Below are 18138 nucleotides of genomic sequence, written 5' to 3' on the forward strand. Positions count from 1 at the left end.
TACCACACACAAGCAGAGTGAACAATGTACTGGTAGCAAATAAGCGTCAACACTCCTTTGAGGCCGGTAGGTATTATTGCCCCCAGTATACAGAAGGGTAAATTGAGGCATCAAGAAGTTAAATGACTTGGCCAAGGTCACACAGCAGATACATAGCAGAGCCAAGAAAATAACACACGACTCATGCCCCCGAGCACCACATCCTAACCACAAGATCATCCTTCTTTCCTAAAGGAAATGGCATTGTCATTTCATCCCCTTTATTCCCAGCTTCTTCAAAGAACACAAGAGAACAGTCCATTCCCCATTGGGAGCCAGCAGGAAACTGGACAGCATAAAGGAAGTTAATTGCTTTAACATGCAACCGAACTATTGAAAGGAAATCAATATAACCCCAACCCAGACTACTCCAGCAAAAGCCGTCATTAATCGGAACAAAGAAGAGACCTCACTGGCAAGAAGATACACAGGAAGTTTCCAACAAGTGTTGGCACCGTGGGCTCCACTCTAGACAGTTAGTACCAGTTGCCAGGCTCTGCTTGTGCTCACTTCTCGCCTCCCTCCCCAGCACACATGTAATACGAAACCTCACATCTCCAGAACGACCAACAACAAAAAAAAAAGAGCTCAGGCAGAGACAGCAGCTGGCTGTCAGCAGCAGAGTGGAGAGGGGCCAAGCGAGGAAAGAACCCCAAGCCAGAGAGGGGCAGGATGGGGGGAGAGAGACGTGAAGTTTAAGAAGACAGAAAAACAACAACAGGCGGAGGAGGACAGTCCTGCGGCACTGTTGGGGTAAGGCTGGGTTGGTGCCTGGGTTCATTCCACCGTAGCATCTCAATAGCAGGAGGGTTCAGCTAGTCAGCAGTAGCTCAAGCTTTTGTAGCTGTTTGCATGGCAAATTGTGCTCAGCCATTGAACAGGGTTTGCTAGCCTGAATTTGGTTGCAAAGGACACTGGGGGGAGGATGGTGAGAGCCAAAAGCTTTGAGGAGTCAGGAAAGCTGTGCTACAACAGAGTGTACCGAAAGCAGCTACTGCTCACTTTTATCACATACATTGTCAATAACAGTTTGAAGCAGAAGGGAGTAACTTTTAGCTGATTCGCGAGCATTTAAAGGGCTGTATCCTGTGTTCACTTCTTCAGTGGAGTTACAGGGAGTGCACGTCAGTGCAGAACTTGGCCCTTCCTATGAGCAGGATCTGCCACAGGGCATTCTTCGCACATGTGTTTTCATGTGTGAGTACTTAGTTTAGCCAGCAGCTTTGGTGACTCCCTGCTCAGTGGGAGCTACCAACTTTGGCAAGTGTATGTCAAACCACAGCAGAGAATTCTACCTAGAAGAGCTCTCAGCTGGTGCTGAGTTTTATCCCCTGAACCCTGAAGTAAGCAGAATGCTCAGAAAACAAAACCCATTCAGAGAAACCAGCTTACTGTGCAAATTAATATAAACGTCTGGGCCCAGTGGAAATAAAGGGGAAGCTTTTACACAGCTTCCAAATGGAGATCTGCAATGGTAGCAGGAGCAGATTCTGGTCTGCTGTCCAAAACAGCACCAGAAACCCACAGCTCTGGCAGAGAACACCAGGTCTCTCAGCCCATGTCTTACTTAACATGAGGCTGTGGGGTCTGAGCACATTTTGATCAACAAGGGAGGGAAATGAAACAGAGGAGAAAGAGTCCCAAACGCACAAGAATAACCTTGAGCCAGCCTTGCTTCTAGCTACCAAAGTGCCCTCCCACCCCTTTCCTTCACTCACCATTTGTCACTGCCAAAGATGTAACCCCATGAACCCCTCTGTTTTCCCCATCTGAAGCCAATTATTTCTCAATGCTGTTTGGAAGATTTTGTAACCCTTTGCATTGAGCTAACAACTGGTGCGTTCTCCAGAGAGAGCTCAAAGTTCAGCTGTTTACAAACAGGCAGCAAGAGAGACAGAAAGCCAGTTCTCCCCATATGTTGCACAGATATAGGAATGTGAAGGATCAAGTACTTTCAGCCTCTCCTTCTATTTCCCTTTGGATCCTGCTTATTTGGAAAGGGTGGTGCATCTTACCACTCGCCTGTCACGCAAAGAATACAGCAGAACCACTTGGGTAATAGCACAGTAATTACTGGGCCCTCCTCCTCTCCCAACTAGTCTGAATTCCAGAGACTCATTAGCGGTTCCTTGAAGGGTCTGTGGTTTACATTTGTTTTTAAACATTACAGTTCAGATGGCTTCCAAACAGAAAGAAGAAGAAAAAAAGCAAAAGAAAAACAAGGACAAAAGTGGGAGAGAGAGAAACAGGCCAAATTTTCCTTGCAGTGAAAATCCTAAAGGGTTATGACTGGGGGCTTATCCAGCAGCAGAGGAGGAAAAATAAGCAATACGAAACGTGTGTCTGGAAGTAGGAAGGCAGAGGCATGGTTTACGTTACTGCTGTCACGTAGCACAGAGGCCTCTTAGCCTGTATCAAACATGACAGATCTATAGAAAGGCCTTTGCTGGAGGCCAAGTGTACAATGGGTTAGTACACTAGCCATTCACCTTAGAAAGCAGAGGCTTAAATCTAAGCAAGTGGGAGGGGGAAAAAAAAGTGATAAAACAATTGATTTTAGTCTGCAACACAAACCCACCACAACTGAGAGTTTGCTCAGGACAGTCGCAGGACTGGAATAGCCAGGGGAGCTGCTAGTCAAAACTGAGGTGTGCTAAGAGTGCCAAGGAAGGGCAGCTCTTGCCCATGCCCTTACTTGACACAAACTAGTACAATCGTTCCTCCCACACCATCAATTTCATAAGCTTCACACTTCACCCATCATTTAAATTGCTTCTTTCAAGAGATCAGATGTAGGTGCTTCAACTTCCTGGATTTTCCAGGTCCCTACAGCCAGCATGGCATTCTGGTTAGGAGTAAATGGCACATTTCAAAACCCAAGCTGGATTCATTCAATTTCTGAGTTCTGGACAGCGCTGTGCAAATAAGGACCCAGGTGTAATGGAAAGCAGTTAGAGAATGTGTTCCCAATATTGTGATGAGGCATATGGCACTGAGATTGGCAGAAAACCTGTGTTTCCTGAAGTGGCTATTTACTGGGCTTTCATAGACCTGGACACACACTCAAACATGGTACATCTCATTCTGTCAGCTGTCCTTGAAAATAGCTGTTCTAATTACTCCTCAGTCTACTACAGAGCTGAGACCCAAGCAGCAGTAACTACAGAACATCAGAGACCCCACTTGTTATTCGCAGATTTATTTTTAATACAGCTTGTCCTTTCAGCAGGCAAGTCACAATCCCTGTGCCTCAGTTTCTCCCATCTGTAAGACAGGAGTAATAATAATGACCTCTCTCAAGGCGCTTCATTCATTTACGATTCTCAGATGGGATGTGCTAGAGAAGGGTAGAGGATTCTTAAGAGCTTTATAGAAGTTCCCGATTCAGCGGTCTCAATATCAATTTCAGACTCTTGATTGATATTTCAGGGAGTTCAATGCCTTCCCATGATCCTGTCTCACATTAGTTAAATATGAGGTGGTTTGGGCAGGACTGGGGCATCTTTACTGCTGGGAAACCTGGCTCCACTAAGTGGACAAACTAGACTGCAGGCTATCTTGACTATTTGGGTACCCAATCAATTCTATTTTATAATCTGGAGGGGAGGGCTTCAGATTTTTCAACCTTGGCTGACAAGGTCAAAGCTCTTCTCCCATGAAATTGAACCACAATTTACCAGCTTGTGCACATGTGGGCAAAGTCTGAATTCTCTAGAGCTGGGAACTATTTTTTCCTGCCAGTGAATGAACTATTGGCCTCACTGGTTCTGACCTCTCCTGTTATGGACACAAGACTTGCTTGTGGGCTGTTGTGAAGATCATGCGGTTGGTCAACTACATCCATGCCAGCAAAAGCTGCAGTAACAATGCAATATCGCGGGTGGATTTCCCCTATTTCTATAATCCCTTTAATCTTAAAGCATGTTGCAGATTTAAACTAATACATAAATCATATACAGGGATTATTTCATCTCCTGCCAAAATGCAGCTACTATTTAACAATGCACGGCAACATGACGATAGTTTAGGAACGGAAGTGGAGAAGATCTTATCCATTTGAAGCCAGAGCAGTAATTCAGTAGAGTACGAAGGAGTTACCACACTTAGAGTTAATCCACGACACCACAGCTGAACACCTACTCTTGAGAAAGCGATCACTAGTCAGAACCTTCGTTTTAAGCCTCACTGGGAGGGCAGCCCCTTCAGCAGTATAGCACCTCTTTTCACCATGCTGGGGTGGACTTGGCAGATTCCCTGCCAAGCAACCAACTCTACCTTCCTACAGCTCCTACGCATTCCAGGGGCGTTTACCATTCCAGTATTGGACCAAACTCACCCTGCTTATCTTGTGTGACTTGATGGGGACAGATCATAGCACACAATGTTTGCGTTAATGGCTGCAGACAAGAAGTCTGAGAAAACATCTTAAAGAAAACATTAAAATGGAGTCAGAGATAAGTGTGTGACAACAGACAAACTCCTTGCTTGGGAGCATCAGGTAGTCCCCCGGAGCCCGCCATGCTGCACCCCTGGCCCCTCTTGTTGAGTTGTGAGGTCTCAAATGGCTGCCACTGTAGGATCGGAGGTGAAGAGGATGCCGGTCTTCGGGCAGAATCAAAGATCAACATGACTAGGAAGTGCTGCATTAGAACTACGTGTGCTAACAACAGACTCCCCAAAACTTCATCTCAGGGTTCAGAAAGCAGCAACAACAAAAGCCTAGAAAGGTTTGCTTGCAAGAGGACATTGAAGCTATTTAGTTAGAAGGATTTTGACAAGAGAAATAAAAATAGCTAGCGCTGTGTAAACATGTGGCTAGGCAATGACAGGGAGTGGGCGTAAATAAGCTTACTTTCATCCTAAACAGTGGTACAGCGACTGCACACTTATGAAGTATATGTAGTTCAAAGGTTATTTCATTTTGTTTCATTACTGCAAAAACAGCGGAATAAAATAATAGTGATACACCTTCCATAGCACTTTCCATCCAAAGAGCTCAAAGCCCTTTAGAAGCATTTGTGTTAAACATTGTCCCATTTTACAGATATGGAAACTGACGAACATAGTACTTACGTGACTTACCCAAAAATACGTAGTGAATCAGTGGCAGAACTAGCCTGAACCCATGTTTCATGACTTCTAGTCCTGTGCCCTAACCACAAGATCATCTCCTCTCTTTCTCTCTTCCTCACTATGCAAACATACATTACTGAAACAGCACCAGCATTATGACTAACCCATGGCTTAGTCCTCAACAATAAGTTTAGCCTCACCTGCCCTCCCACCCTCCAACACACCTACTTCTCCATGCAGAGGATGAAAGCACAGAAGAGGAGTGTATCTTGTTAAAGGGAAGGGTGTTTAAACTGTATACATTCCACAAATAAATTATTCATTCATGGAGACCAAACCAGTTTAAGCCAGATACCAGAATCTGGGCCCTATGGAAAGTCGACTACGTTATGCAGCCTTCATGCTTGGTCAAGGTCCAGCAGTGCGCTATAGCCAACTTACAAAGGACGTCAAAGATGTGACACAGACCGCTTGTTCTCAGTCCCAAAAGGCTCTAGCCAAAACATTCAACCTGAGGTGCCTAAAGTTAAGCACCTAAATAAATGTTCTTATTCTCAGAAATGCCGAATAGCCAGAATTACCAATCAAATCAATAAGAGCTGCAGGTGCTCATCAGCTGAAACTCAGGCCACTTACTTAGGTACCATATGACTGTAGTCTATTAAAGCAAGTTGGAAAGATTTGGCATCCAGGGCATTTATGGCAATTTGCACAGCTTTACCCAACTGGCACTGTAGGATGAATCTGCGTTAAAAAAAAAAATAAGGTAGTACTTTCTAGGCATCACCTCAACCTTAATCAGTAACCTGTGAGAGCCCTGAACACAGGCAGTGCCTTGCTAGTTTAAAATAACCTGACCCGTGCAGCTGAGCCACATGCTGCAAACCAAATGGACGTCTTTCTGCATTATTACTGTGCTTGTTCTCTTTCCAAGCAAGACTAATGCCTTGAGCTCATGGTAGGTTCTACCTCCCTTCTGAAACAATATGGAGATCTAAAGATTTGATTTACTCAGTTCACTTCCCTGCAGTGTGAATAGGAGATCTGAAGATTTAATCCCTTGGCTACAATGTAGGGTTTTGTTGCTTTAAAGAGGAATTTCTCAGAAATGAACAGTCAGAATAAAAGATGGTTGGAACCATAACTTTCCGACTGCCATGGCAGGCTAGAGGGAATGCTCCAAGCTGCCTGCTGTGAAGCAGTTCAGGGTGGTGTTTGCTTTGATTTTTGTTTAAGTTTCTCTTTTCCTCCTCTCTCCCCTTTCGTCCCCCACCTTTTTTCATTTCTTCTTTACTATGTTTAGGTACAGCTGTGTGAATGCCCAGTCATAATAAGACGTTTTACTCCGTGTTGCAAAGGCAGGAAATGTGGACATTCTGATTTTCTCCTGTAATGAGCTCCAAAGTCTTGCCCCTGTTCCCAGAAGAGCACTGGCTCCTGCTCTCATGTTCCTGTTCCCAGTGAATGTACTACTGAGGGAGGTCAGCTGCAAAGAGATACACAGAGATGGAGGAACTGTGACATGAAGAGGTTGATTTGCCCAAGATTAAACAGTCCATTGGTGGCTATGCTTGCTATAGAATCCAGGAACCCAATTTCCAGTTGTCTTCTCTAACCCCCAACAACATTCTATCCTTGGAAAGTAAACTGCCAGTTAAAGTGGGGACTTCAAGCCAGATGGGGACTGCATCTCCAGTATCATACAGAGATCACCAGCGGCCAAACTGGTTTCTTCTTATCATCTGAAATGCTGTAAAGTAACGGAGTGAGAATAACATCAGCTACTTTCCTTTGTAAACAAGAACAGAGTAATGGAACTGTATCTTTCACAGAGAAGTGTCTGTTTTAATAATTATAATTTGCCCTGATCCTCAGTACCACCTTTCATCTGTTACTGTAGGTCTTCTGCAGCTTCTTTGAAAAACAAGTGTACTAAATGAATTAATCTTTATAACTCTTTTGTGATGTCACTAAGTATCATTGCCCTTGCTTTATAAATAAGGAAGTTGAGGCCCAGAGAAGTTAGGTGATTTGTTCAAGGTCACAAAGTGAATCAGTGGTAGACCTAGGAATAGAACCCAGTCCTTCCCATGTGCTAATCCTGGAAAAATCCTGGCCCCCCTGAAGCCAATGGGAGTTTTATCACTGGTTTCGGTGGGAGTAAGATCAAGTCCAAGGTTAGTTCTGAGCAAACAATTTATATAATTGGTGGAATGGAAGACTGACAGACAGTTTTGGTTTTTTTTTTTTTTTTTGGGGGGGGGGGGGGGAATGGAGGCAGGGAGGAGAATAAGTGGAAGAGGGAATTCTGCAAAGTTGTTTGGTTCCGCGATTATAAATCCTGAAACGCTGCGAGTTTCTGGAGCTGGCATCTCACTTAGTAGAGTGGAAAGGTATTTACTCCCTTGTTGGCAGCCAGATACTGCATCGCTGACTGCAGTTCAAACTTTCTCCCTGTAGAGTGTTCAAACCAAGATAAACAAGCAACATTCCTTGCAACTTTTAAACATCAGACTCCTTCACCCACAATGGTGTTAGATAGCCTGACCAACAGAACACCCATTGCTGAGGAAAGAAAGTCAAGCCAGGATCCTGGTCAAACTATACAGACTGAACCCTACATTAAGCCATACAGTGTTACACCCATGCTACAGCAGTAATCCTACACTTCACACCAAAACTCTGGAGGCCTAGCTCATATCATACTAGCAACTCACTCCCCAGCCCAGAGCAGGGCACAAAAACATTTTTGACAGACTGTTTGCTGTGGGATCTTCCAGGCAGAAACACAAAGTGTTTTACCTCTAAAGCAACGATCAGAGAGCACAGACCGTTTTGCCTCTCCTCACACTTTCCATTTGTTGGACTGGAAATCAAACGGAGACATACAGACATAGAATCCTGTAACAGTGCGTGAGGTGGAAGAAAAGCCACTAGTGGAACAGTTCGCTTTAGGCATGGAGATCAATCCTGGAGAGAAATATTTAACCCTGGTTTGTGCAATGGCCATTGTAGCCTATAGGGTTAGCTTACCTTTATTATATTCACGGCTTTGCCTTCATTCTGCCTTTATTATATTCAGCAGTAATGCAAGGAACCTACAGGCCTGTATCCTATAAGACATTAGCTTCCGCAGTTATCATCAGGCTTGAGGCCTATAAACTCTGGCACAGGTAAACGGCCCAATGGAAAACCCCAAGTATTGATTGGTAAGCTGAAAGAGAGTGTTTAAGGGGAAATCCCACACAAGAATGTCATTAGCGATGAATTGATGTACATGATAACTGGTACATAAGCTACCGCGCATACTGAACCATAAGGGTGCCAAGGCAACGAATTGACATATATGATAACAAATTGAGATCACTGATACACTAACCTATAGGAGAAGGACACCAAACATTAGCAAGGTAAGGAAATACAAATAAGGAAGAGGGGAGAAACCCCAACTGAATAAGAATCAGACATAGTGGTGTCAGCGTAACATATTAAAAAATTTGCATCCCAGCCTATGAGCAGTAGGAGAAAGATGTAGCCCGTGGGAGATGCCAGAATGATGGCCACTGGTGATGTGGGGCAAGGTAATGAGGAAGATGATGACTAACATTTCAGGTTGGTCTGCAAGGGATGGTGTAAGTGTATGGATGTTCAGAGGTACATTCTGTAGTATCTCTATCTACCTTACTGGGCTGGAGTGTTTGTGACTGTGCTAAATGTTAATAAAATTATTGGTAAATATAGAAGAGTTCCTATAGTGTGAGTGTTGCAACTGTGCACTGTTCCCAACTACATAATAATTTGAACAACACTGGGCCTGATCTTAGGACAAGAACCCGTCAACCCTCAAAGTGATAACTGGGAACTCTTAAAAAGAAAAGGAGTACCTGTGGCACCTTAGAGACTAACAAATTTATTTGAGCATAAGCTTTCATGACCTACAGCTCACTTCACTGAATGCATCCGATGAAGTGAGCTGTAGCTCATGGAAGCTCATGCTCAAATAAATTTGTTAGTCTCTAAGGTGCCACAAGTACTCCCTTTTCTTTTTGCGAATACAGACTAACAAGGCTGCTACTCTGAAACCTGGGAACTCTTAGTAATCTATAGATTTATTAATTACATTGATCAGGCTACATCATTTCAGGTCATAAGGCTACAACTGTGCTCCACTGCACCTGGCAGCACTCTTCCTACTGGACCTGGCCTCTCTTGCCACCTTGCCTTTTTCCCCCTGCCCCAAAGAACCCATCTGATTCTGACTCTTCCCTCCCCATAAACTCTGTAGCCTTGTTTTTAAAAGAACAAACCTGTGGATTGCATCCACATTCAAAATATACTGTTTTGCTTGGCAGTATAGTATTTAAACCCAGCATGCAAAGAAAGAGCCAAGATCTCTCCCAAGTAATTGTTCTAAATGTACTGAAGGCTGAACCCAGAGCATCCACTGTGCAAACCAAAGCAGAAAGTGCAGCAGTGAATTGATTGTCTTATTTATGAAGCATTTTCTGTATCTCTGTTTCCTTTATGTCACCACTAAAGGCAGAAATTAACTGCACCATGAAGGACTCCCATAAAATAGCGTCAACTAATAGAATTTAAACAAGCCAGGAAATTTCAGTTGAACGATGGCATAAGAACCTTAACTCAGTCGGGGGTCCAAACACACACCAAACACAAGGTTTTGCATGTGTCTAACAAGCTGTATGCTTCTAAGCAGCCTATGATAATAATAGGCACAATGGGTTGAATAACTGATGATGGGAAAACTTAAACTCAGTTTTGTTCATACTATACACGCTACAACATTAACGCAGTTGGACACCTTTCAGGGTTTGTCTACATGGGGAGTTAATCTAGAAAAACTATTCTGGAATAACTATTCCCAATTAGCTTCCTGCATGGATGCTCTGATGCTCTTATTCCAGACTAAAGTGAGTTGTTCCTGTTTAGCTTAAGGTTGCTGACACAAACATTTGGCTTGCCGCATGCTAGGGTGTAAATCTACCCCACATTAACCTGTTGTGCACTAAGTGTCTGTGTGAACCCTACTAAGCACACTAACTGTTTCCTACTATGCTTTGATATACCCTGCTTTGACATGGGAGTAGATCAAAGCGCATTAAGGAACGGTTAGTGCACATCAGCAGAGGCTGTACAGACTCCTATAGCACAGCAAGCTAGTGCAGTGTAGTTTACACCCCAGCCTGCCGTGAACTAAATGTTTATGTAGACAAGCCAACCTGCTTTGAAAAGTGGATTATCCTAATTCAGAATAAGGCACTCTCATTCTGGAATAAGGAGCATCCATGCAGACAGTTAATCAGGAATAGTTATTCCGCTTTAAATTCACACCCTCCCGTAATCCAAATTACTTTCTCAGAGTAGGCAAACTCTTAAAAACAGCACCCTACATCACTCTCCAGTAACACTGCAAGATCATCCATTTGTAGACACAAGAAGTTTTTGATCACACAAAAGAGCAGGCTTGCAAATATTATGGATACAATTGGAGTGGTAGCTTTGAAAATGTTGCCTTATATAAATATAACTTTATCAACAGTATTTTCAGCTCCTGACAATAAATTGCCTTTTCATAGTTGATGGAATTACAAGAGGAATGGGAGTAAGGATCATCTACACTAGGCTCTAAAGTCAAATAGATCTCCGCGGCATTTGTTCTCCCTTCCTCCCCTCCCGCCCATATACCCAATGGGTGGGAGTCTAAATCCCCTAGCCAGATTATATGTCACTACATTACTACAAATGTGTGGTCAAACAGATCTATATTTATCTTACCAGGTACAAAAGTCACAGTCAGCTGTATAACTTAAAGCATTCATGTCTCCTAAATAGACGAGGATCAGTCAAAATTCACAATATCACCATACACCACCAGCCCTGGAAACCAGAAATATGATAGGAGTATTACACAGGGGTGCTATGATAATGGAAGCACTCACAAGGTGGCTTGCTGCAGCTGGAGCTACAAGAAACCTTAAAAGGGAGCGTATGTTGCATTACACAGGGGAAGACAATTTTGTACACAGAATGCAGCATCATGTGCATGATTTGGGACACACATTCTCAGCTTACTTTCTGGGAGAACATGAAAAACGAAGAAAAGCAACAACTAATTTTCCCCTTTGTGGAAGATGGCTGGCCAAGGACTTGGGGGTTATTAGCCAGCTTTAATGTTATCCCACATACAGCAGGCTGAGAGGGAACACTGTATTTTTGTCCTTGGCCAACTGTGCAAAGTCATTTGGCTTTTTAACAGCGGTGAAGCAGAGCCCAGGTGGAGAGTACACCCACAAACTGATCTGATACAAAGCCAGAGTGTCAGCTAGCTCCGGATTTGAATAAAGCAGTGTCAGGATATGCAGATACTTAACATCCCTCCTCCTTAGCTATTGGGAGCAAGGGCTGAGACCGGATAAACGTGTTTTACTTGTGATCCTAAATTAGCTCCCTAAAGAAGGCTGTTTGTTTCCCTAGCATTAGTAATATTGACAGTAAAGAACTTCATGCGCACTCTCTCTTTCTTTCTTTGGCTTTTCTCCAATGTAACACAACTTGGACAGTGCTGGTCAGGATGTCTTCTGAAGGCTTTCTGAACGAAATACAGACCATTGGTGAGAAGTTCCTGCTTAAGCTCCAGAAGCTGCCCAAGGCTGAACCTGTGGAGATAGTGTCATTTTGTATTATCCTCTTCTTTATCAGTAAGTACATGGAACAGTGCTAGGATCCAATGTGCTTGTTGTTGCATGAACCTCTCAGATCTCGTAGGCTGGAAGGCTGTGCTGATGATTTTGATGAAAGCAGGTGTGTTCTGCTGCTGTTCTAAAGAATGTGATTCTCTAGCTTATTTTCTCCCACAAATCCATTCTGATTGAAGTGAATTTTAGCAGTCAGGATAGGACCAGACTGATGGCCCTGAAGAATTCATTCCTGTTTATGTACATAACATATAGCATGGGGAGCAGCAGTGCAAGCTTTCTCCATACCATCGCCCCTGAACATTGATCCGGAGGGAAGTACTCTTGCCATCACTGTGAGTAAATCCCAGAGTCACATCATGTGTAAATGTTTTGAGGAGTAGAAAGAGAGCGGTTGTGAAGAATGGTATTAGTGTATCTTGCCACCAGACAAGACACTCAACTCTGGGATTGCCCCTCATTACTGCTGCTTCCTAGAAACTGGCACACTGTAGTATGGACACATTTCTTTTCCTGGTGTGAACAGAAAGAGTGCCTCCCCCTGGAAGAGGTTAGCTCACGGAGTCACCTGTCATGGAGTAACTGGTGTTGGAGGAGGGGGAATAAACAGCTGTCTGGTCAGATAGAGAGAGTTTTTTTTTTAAAAAACAGTGGAAAAGTAGGAAGAAGAAAGGCAGGCACCCTTGAGTGAAAGGGAGAGGGGGGAGTTTGCATGCCATGGGGGAAGGGCGTGTGTCCACCACAAAAGGATCCCTCCCTCAGCTGGAATTTGGAAGCAGGTATATCAACTTCTCATAGACACAACTGGTTTCCCCACTGGGTCTGGTTACCTGGCAGCCTGTCAATGGATTACACTTAAAGGAACAAACACAATGGGTGTTATGTTATCCAGAGAAAGGTAATAATCCCATCGCCATCTTGACCATCATCCCTAACAGGATCTTGGCAGTTCAGTTCTTTGTTTTTAAAGGAACCCTATGTTTGACATTATATATAGTTTGGACAGATAGTTGCTGGGTGGTGTTGGTGGCCTGTGAAATACAGGGGGTCAGATGAGATGATCGGAGAGTCCCTTCTAGCCTTAAATTCTATGACTAGCAAAAATATAAGCGCCTACTAGTTTACCTTAGTTTACCTAGTTTGGAAGGAATAAAAAACCCTAAGTTCTGAATACCTGTTGTCATTAAAGTCACTTTTCTTAAGAGATGGGATGATAATACTGACTTCACAGACAAATCCCAGCTCTGGTAACTGTTTCCTGCATACCTTAAGATTCCCCCTGTAATTTCATTTGAAAGAAATACTGTTCCTCACTTTCCACCCTTTAAAGCCACACAGCACTACACAACTGATGCATTTCACTCCAGAGGAGGCTGTACTGAGAGGGGTGGAGGGATTCCCATTTGGCCTGATACCCCAGGCCTTATGAGTATATAACTTCCAGTAATGGCAGTGGGAATTTTTCATGTGCAATTACTGCATCAGTCTATTTTGAGATCCTTTGGAATTAAATGTGCTGTATAATGTAATTATAAATGTTATTCTATAGCTTTAAGGTTATTCGCTCATGTATTGATAAGCCAATGTTGTTGGGTTTTTTGCCACAAAGTACTATCTCCACCTGCCCAGAAATAAATCCAACATTTACAGCAGAGCTTCCAGGAAACTTTGCCTCTTCAAGGCACCGCAAAGTCAGTGTGTTTTTATTCCTGTAAGATCTTTTCAGAAGCCAATACTCTCCATTTCTCTCTCCAGTTACTGTGCTGTCACTGATGACCATAGCCTGCAGCTGTTGCTGTTATCGCTGCTGCTGCAACAGAGGCCCTGATCAGAGAGGCAGGAAGATCCAGATCCAGCCAACTGCTCATGTGTGAAATGCATCAGGAGAAGAAAGTGAAAGAGGACACAGGCAGCCACTGTGGCTGAATCGCCTGGGAATGACACTCTCTACACTAACTCTCTGAACGGGCTGGTGGGAGTGAATGAGAATATGCTGCAGAGGAGGAAAGTGGATCATAAGATGGATTAGGTGGTTCTGCAATGATCGCTGCCTGGGTCTGTGATGTGGCGACATAGGTAACACTATTCTGACATCCTCGTCTCCTTGCCATAGACAGACACAAAAACAGACTTTTTTTCCCCAACGCGAACATTGCAGCTGGGCAAGAAGCAAATTCCAACAGGCTCCCTCTTTGCGAGCAAAGAGCTGCAAACCATGACAAAGACCACATGCAGACTGCCCCAGGGTTAGGAAGGTCCCCTGCTCTCTTGATAACTGACCTAATCCAGAGAGGTGGTGCTGGGCACCAGCAACTCCTTCTGTCATCACTGGAGATGTCCATTACCAGCACCCCTCAGGATCAAGCCCAAAGTAAGTACGGCTTTTCGTTCCCTGTCCTACTGTCTTTAAAACCATGAGTAGTAGAGTACGTGAAATTTAACAGACATCCACTCAGAGCACAGCATGACATGGACTTTCAGCTGGTGCGTGAGCTCAGAGACTGGAAATACAGTTGGCATCAAATGCTCCCTGCTTTTATTTTCTCAGTGTTACAAAGACAAGAAAACTGCCAAAGAGGAAAACAATTAGACTATGTGCAATATCCATTGTATACTAAAGGATGAAGGCAAGAGGAGAAAACCCTAACACAAATTGTTTTGTTTGCTTGCCCTGCCGGTAATCATTTTTTTTTAAAAAAAAAACCCTCTTTTTATTTAGATCCTTCTCTTCCGTGAAAAAGTGTTGCTTTTTCTGCATATTGCAGGGTGAGTGTTCAGTACAGTGAATGGGGCACTGAAGCAGATGTACAAATGCCCATTATTATTCATGGGAGTGGCATGCCTAGCTCCTGCACTAAAAAAGGCATGTGTGTAGTTTATATTAATGGCAGCAAATGTTTAAGGTATATTTATACACACATGAATTTCAGAGAGCGAATATACAGTGAGGGCAGTGTTAATTCAGGATATTCAGCTGAGAGATGGCATCATGACAAGTGGTGGAGCAAACTGGAGCCGAGCAAACTGTACCGCTAAAGTTAACAAGTGCAAATAAATACCTTTTCAACACTGCAGCCACTGTGTACATTTGGTTTATAGTCCAGTGACCTTCAAATGGAAGTTACACATGTAGAAAGGCTGCAGAATTGGGCCCAACATTTGTAATTAAGGGTAGGAAAGGAGTAGAAAAACTACTCCCCTTTCTCAGTAATCCGTTAGTTAAAAGGGGTTTAATTTTTAAAACTGAAAGCAATTATGCCACAATATGAACTGATCACCTTTAAGAGAAATTAAAACAAGCTCACTTGGAGTTAAGAGTGTAAATAAAGCATCTTCTACTCGCATTTTGCATTTTTACTACTATGATTGAAACAGCCAAATGGACTACACATCTACAGTGCCAGAGTTCAGCTAAGGCGGTCTCAGTTACAAAGCTTTGAATATGGTGCTTTTTTAACACTGGCTGACACTTCTGCAGAAAGGGGCAATGAAAAGAGGAAAAAATATTTAAAAGAATCCCTTAGCTAAATTACTAATATCGCCCTAGATTATTAACAACATCCTCTGTGTGTATATTTGTGTACACGTACACACAAAATCAACTAGTTTACTTTTCATCACTTGTGTTGTTTAGCTTTTTGTTGTTCTTCACTCAATTAGATTTGTCCATTTTGCATCCGAGTTCATTCTCATACTTTGGAACAATTCTAGAAGCTGCCAACAATGCAGAGGAATGTTTAGATTAAGAAAAAACACCACCACAGCATTTCACTTGTGCAAAAATAAAGTGCACATTATTAATAGACAATGGGGATGGTTTGGTTTTTAAGAGAATTAAAAATGTGGGACCTAACTTGACAGAGGGCATTAAAAGTTAAAGAATAATAATAATGCTCCACTGCTATAAGCTAGCCACACACACAAAGAATAAAAGTTACATTTAGACTGAAGAAGTGCCCAGCCTTTCCATTTGGCTGCCACAATGTACATGGTAGAAGCAAAAGTTTGCATCTCCTAACAAAGGAATTGGGACAACTAAGCCCTGGTGTAGTATCAGTTTAATATAATAAACTTTCATACATCTGGTGCATCTTCCCACAGAGGATCTCCAAGTGTTTTACAGACGTTGGAGAGACAAGGCGGGTGAGGCAATATTTTTTACTGGACCAAATTTTGTTGGTGAAAGAGAGAAGCTTTCAAGCTTCACAGAGCTCTTCCTTAGGAAAAGGTAACCAGAATGTTACAACCAAATACAAGGTGGAACACGTTGTTAAGCATAAGGGATTAACACAAGTTGCAAGAAACCACTTAAAATGAAGTGACCAATTGCAATCTTTACAGTCATGGGACAAAGAAAGGTTACCGGTGTTTCTGATGAGATCATGGTTTTTAGTGTCTAGCAGAGTTATGAATTTAAGTTCCCAAGGTCATCTACTGAAGGTGTTGTACAGGTTTCCTTGGAGGACCATGGCTGATACGTCAGATATGGAGTGAACATTGTGAAAAGAGTTTGCCCACAGATAATAGGGTATTTTTATCCAATAGAAGATATTACCTCACCCACCTTGTCTGTCTCATATCCTGGGACCAACATGGCTACAACAACATTCCAGACATTAGGGAAGTAACCCTCACACTAGGTACCTCAGTGTGGTTATCCCTGAGGCACAGAGATGTTAATTGACTGTCCAACAGGAAACTTGATACATCTTCACTTATAAGGATAAGCTTGAGGATCTTTTCGTTTCTCATTAGCTAGAAACCTAGGCCTAGGTACATGTGACCAATGAAACAGAACCTACTTCTTCCCTCCCCCAGCCAGGCACTGGCTGCTATGGAAATGAATAGGATCCTAGCAAGAAGCGTTTCACCATCATGGAGCTGCCTAGTGCTAATGCGGTCATGGTGGCTGTCACAAGGAGGACACTGCAGTGAGGAAACTCACCTGGAGTGACAGTGAGTACTGGGGGACTGCTACAAGCAAGCCCATATTTACCAGCCCTTATCTACACGGGCACAGGAACAAGAGTAATGGCCAATAGGCTTAAAATACTGACCAAGAGCAGCAAGAGGAAGGCGCCCGCGTTATCTCCATCACCACATGTTCCCGAATTAGCAACAACTGGGAATAAAAAAAAAAGGGAGGGATAGAAAGAGAGCAACAGGGAATGTAAACACTCGCTAAAGACAGCCTAAAATCAAGATCATCTTTCAGAGCAGGGGAACGGGGTCCTACCAGTAGGTGGCCTGGACACCCCACCCCCATGAGGAGACAGCTACTGTGGGCTCAGTTCTGCAAAGTGCCGAGCGTGCTAGTTGCTCTTTAAAGCACATGAGCAGTCCTGTCAAAGTTAGTGGGATTACTTACATGCTTGAAATTCAGCAGCTGCTTAAGTACATGGCTAGATTGGGTCTAAGTCCCAGGGCACAAAGAATTTCAGGTGACGCCGCAAATCCTAGTTCAACTCACTGAATTACTACAGTTTGATTGGCTAATAAACACTGGACCAACTCCACCTGCACACCACACATACATATTTCTAGTCTCTTGGCTTAAAATAATCAACATAAAGTGGACGGGAGCGACAGGCAGATTTACCAGGCGCAGTATTGGATCTGGGGTAACTCCTTGCTCAGATACGAGGAGGGGATTTTTCTATTTTTTTTTTTAAAGTCCAGCAAGCACAAGCAGAGAATAATACTTTTCAAATGCAGATGCTTTTGTAAAAGTGCAACAGATGGAGTTAGCATGGAAGCAAGAAGTACAAGATACAAGCGACAATTGCTTTAGTCTTCTACGATGCAGCTGTCAGTTTTCTAGTTATGCAATTTTCATTTTGGTAAAGTGGGGTGTGCTCACGTATATCTTACATAAAAGCTTCTACTCACCAGAATTAACCCTCCCACTTTCGAGTGCAAAACTGACCTCAGATAATGCTACTTTTGATCAGCCTGTAGGATCTGACGGTGAGCAACAAGTTCACCTTTCCCACACACACACCTACCTCTTGAGCCCTCTACTTTAAGAAAGCCTCAAAGAGTCTACTTGACTATAGCTATCCCACAGTACAATTGCTCTGTAAGGGACTGCTCTGCCTATACTGTTAAAAATTTATGAAGTTACTGTTATGGAAGCATGGCCTTGTTTAACACACTTCTAAAAAGAGGGGAGTACGGCCTGGTGTACACTTAAAAATTAGATTGACTAGGGTTTTGAAGGGGGCAAAAAACACATTGTGTTGTTGTAGGAAGCACCCCCACACTATGGCGCTACAGTGGCACAGCTGCCATGCTCTAGCTGTGCCACTGT

General features: G+C 43.2%; 2 protein-coding genes across 9 annotated transcripts in view; one reads left to right on the forward strand and one right to left on the reverse strand.

Moving 5' to 3' along the window:
- The window catches only part of RECQL5 (RecQ like helicase 5), a 58594-nt gene that overhangs the window by 22013 nt on the left and 18443 nt on the right, over positions 1-18138 (reverse strand). The window contains exon 9 of one of the 8 annotated variants that reach the window (XR_012664909.1): positions 10909-11010. The exons of 6 other annotated variants lie outside the window; for them this stretch is intronic. Coding sequence is in view for 1 of the 2 variants with exons in the window: in XM_075119272.1 (XP_074975373.1) it covers positions 16886-16950 (65 nt within the window). In the remaining variant the exon portion in view is untranslated. Of the gene's footprint in view, positions 1-10908; positions 11011-16885; positions 16951-18138 lie in introns of all 8 variants that reach the window. One more of the 8 variants, XM_075119272.1, reaches the window with a different exon arrangement.
- Positions 235-14902, forward strand: SMIM5 (small integral membrane protein 5). The gene is made up of 3 exons (XM_048819247.2): positions 235-792; positions 11694-11831; positions 13584-14902. The coding sequence occupies exons 2-3, from the start codon at positions 11705-11707 to the stop codon at positions 13700-13702; spliced, it is 246 nt and encodes an 81-aa protein (XP_048675204.2). The 5' UTR covers positions 235-792; positions 11694-11704; the 3' UTR covers positions 13703-14902.

Source organism: Caretta caretta, chromosome 14 (genome assembly GCF_965140235.1).
Source record: "Caretta caretta isolate rCarCar2 chromosome 14, rCarCar1.hap1, whole genome shotgun sequence".
NCBI classification, from domain to species: Eukaryota; Metazoa; Chordata; order Testudines; family Cheloniidae; genus Caretta; species Caretta caretta.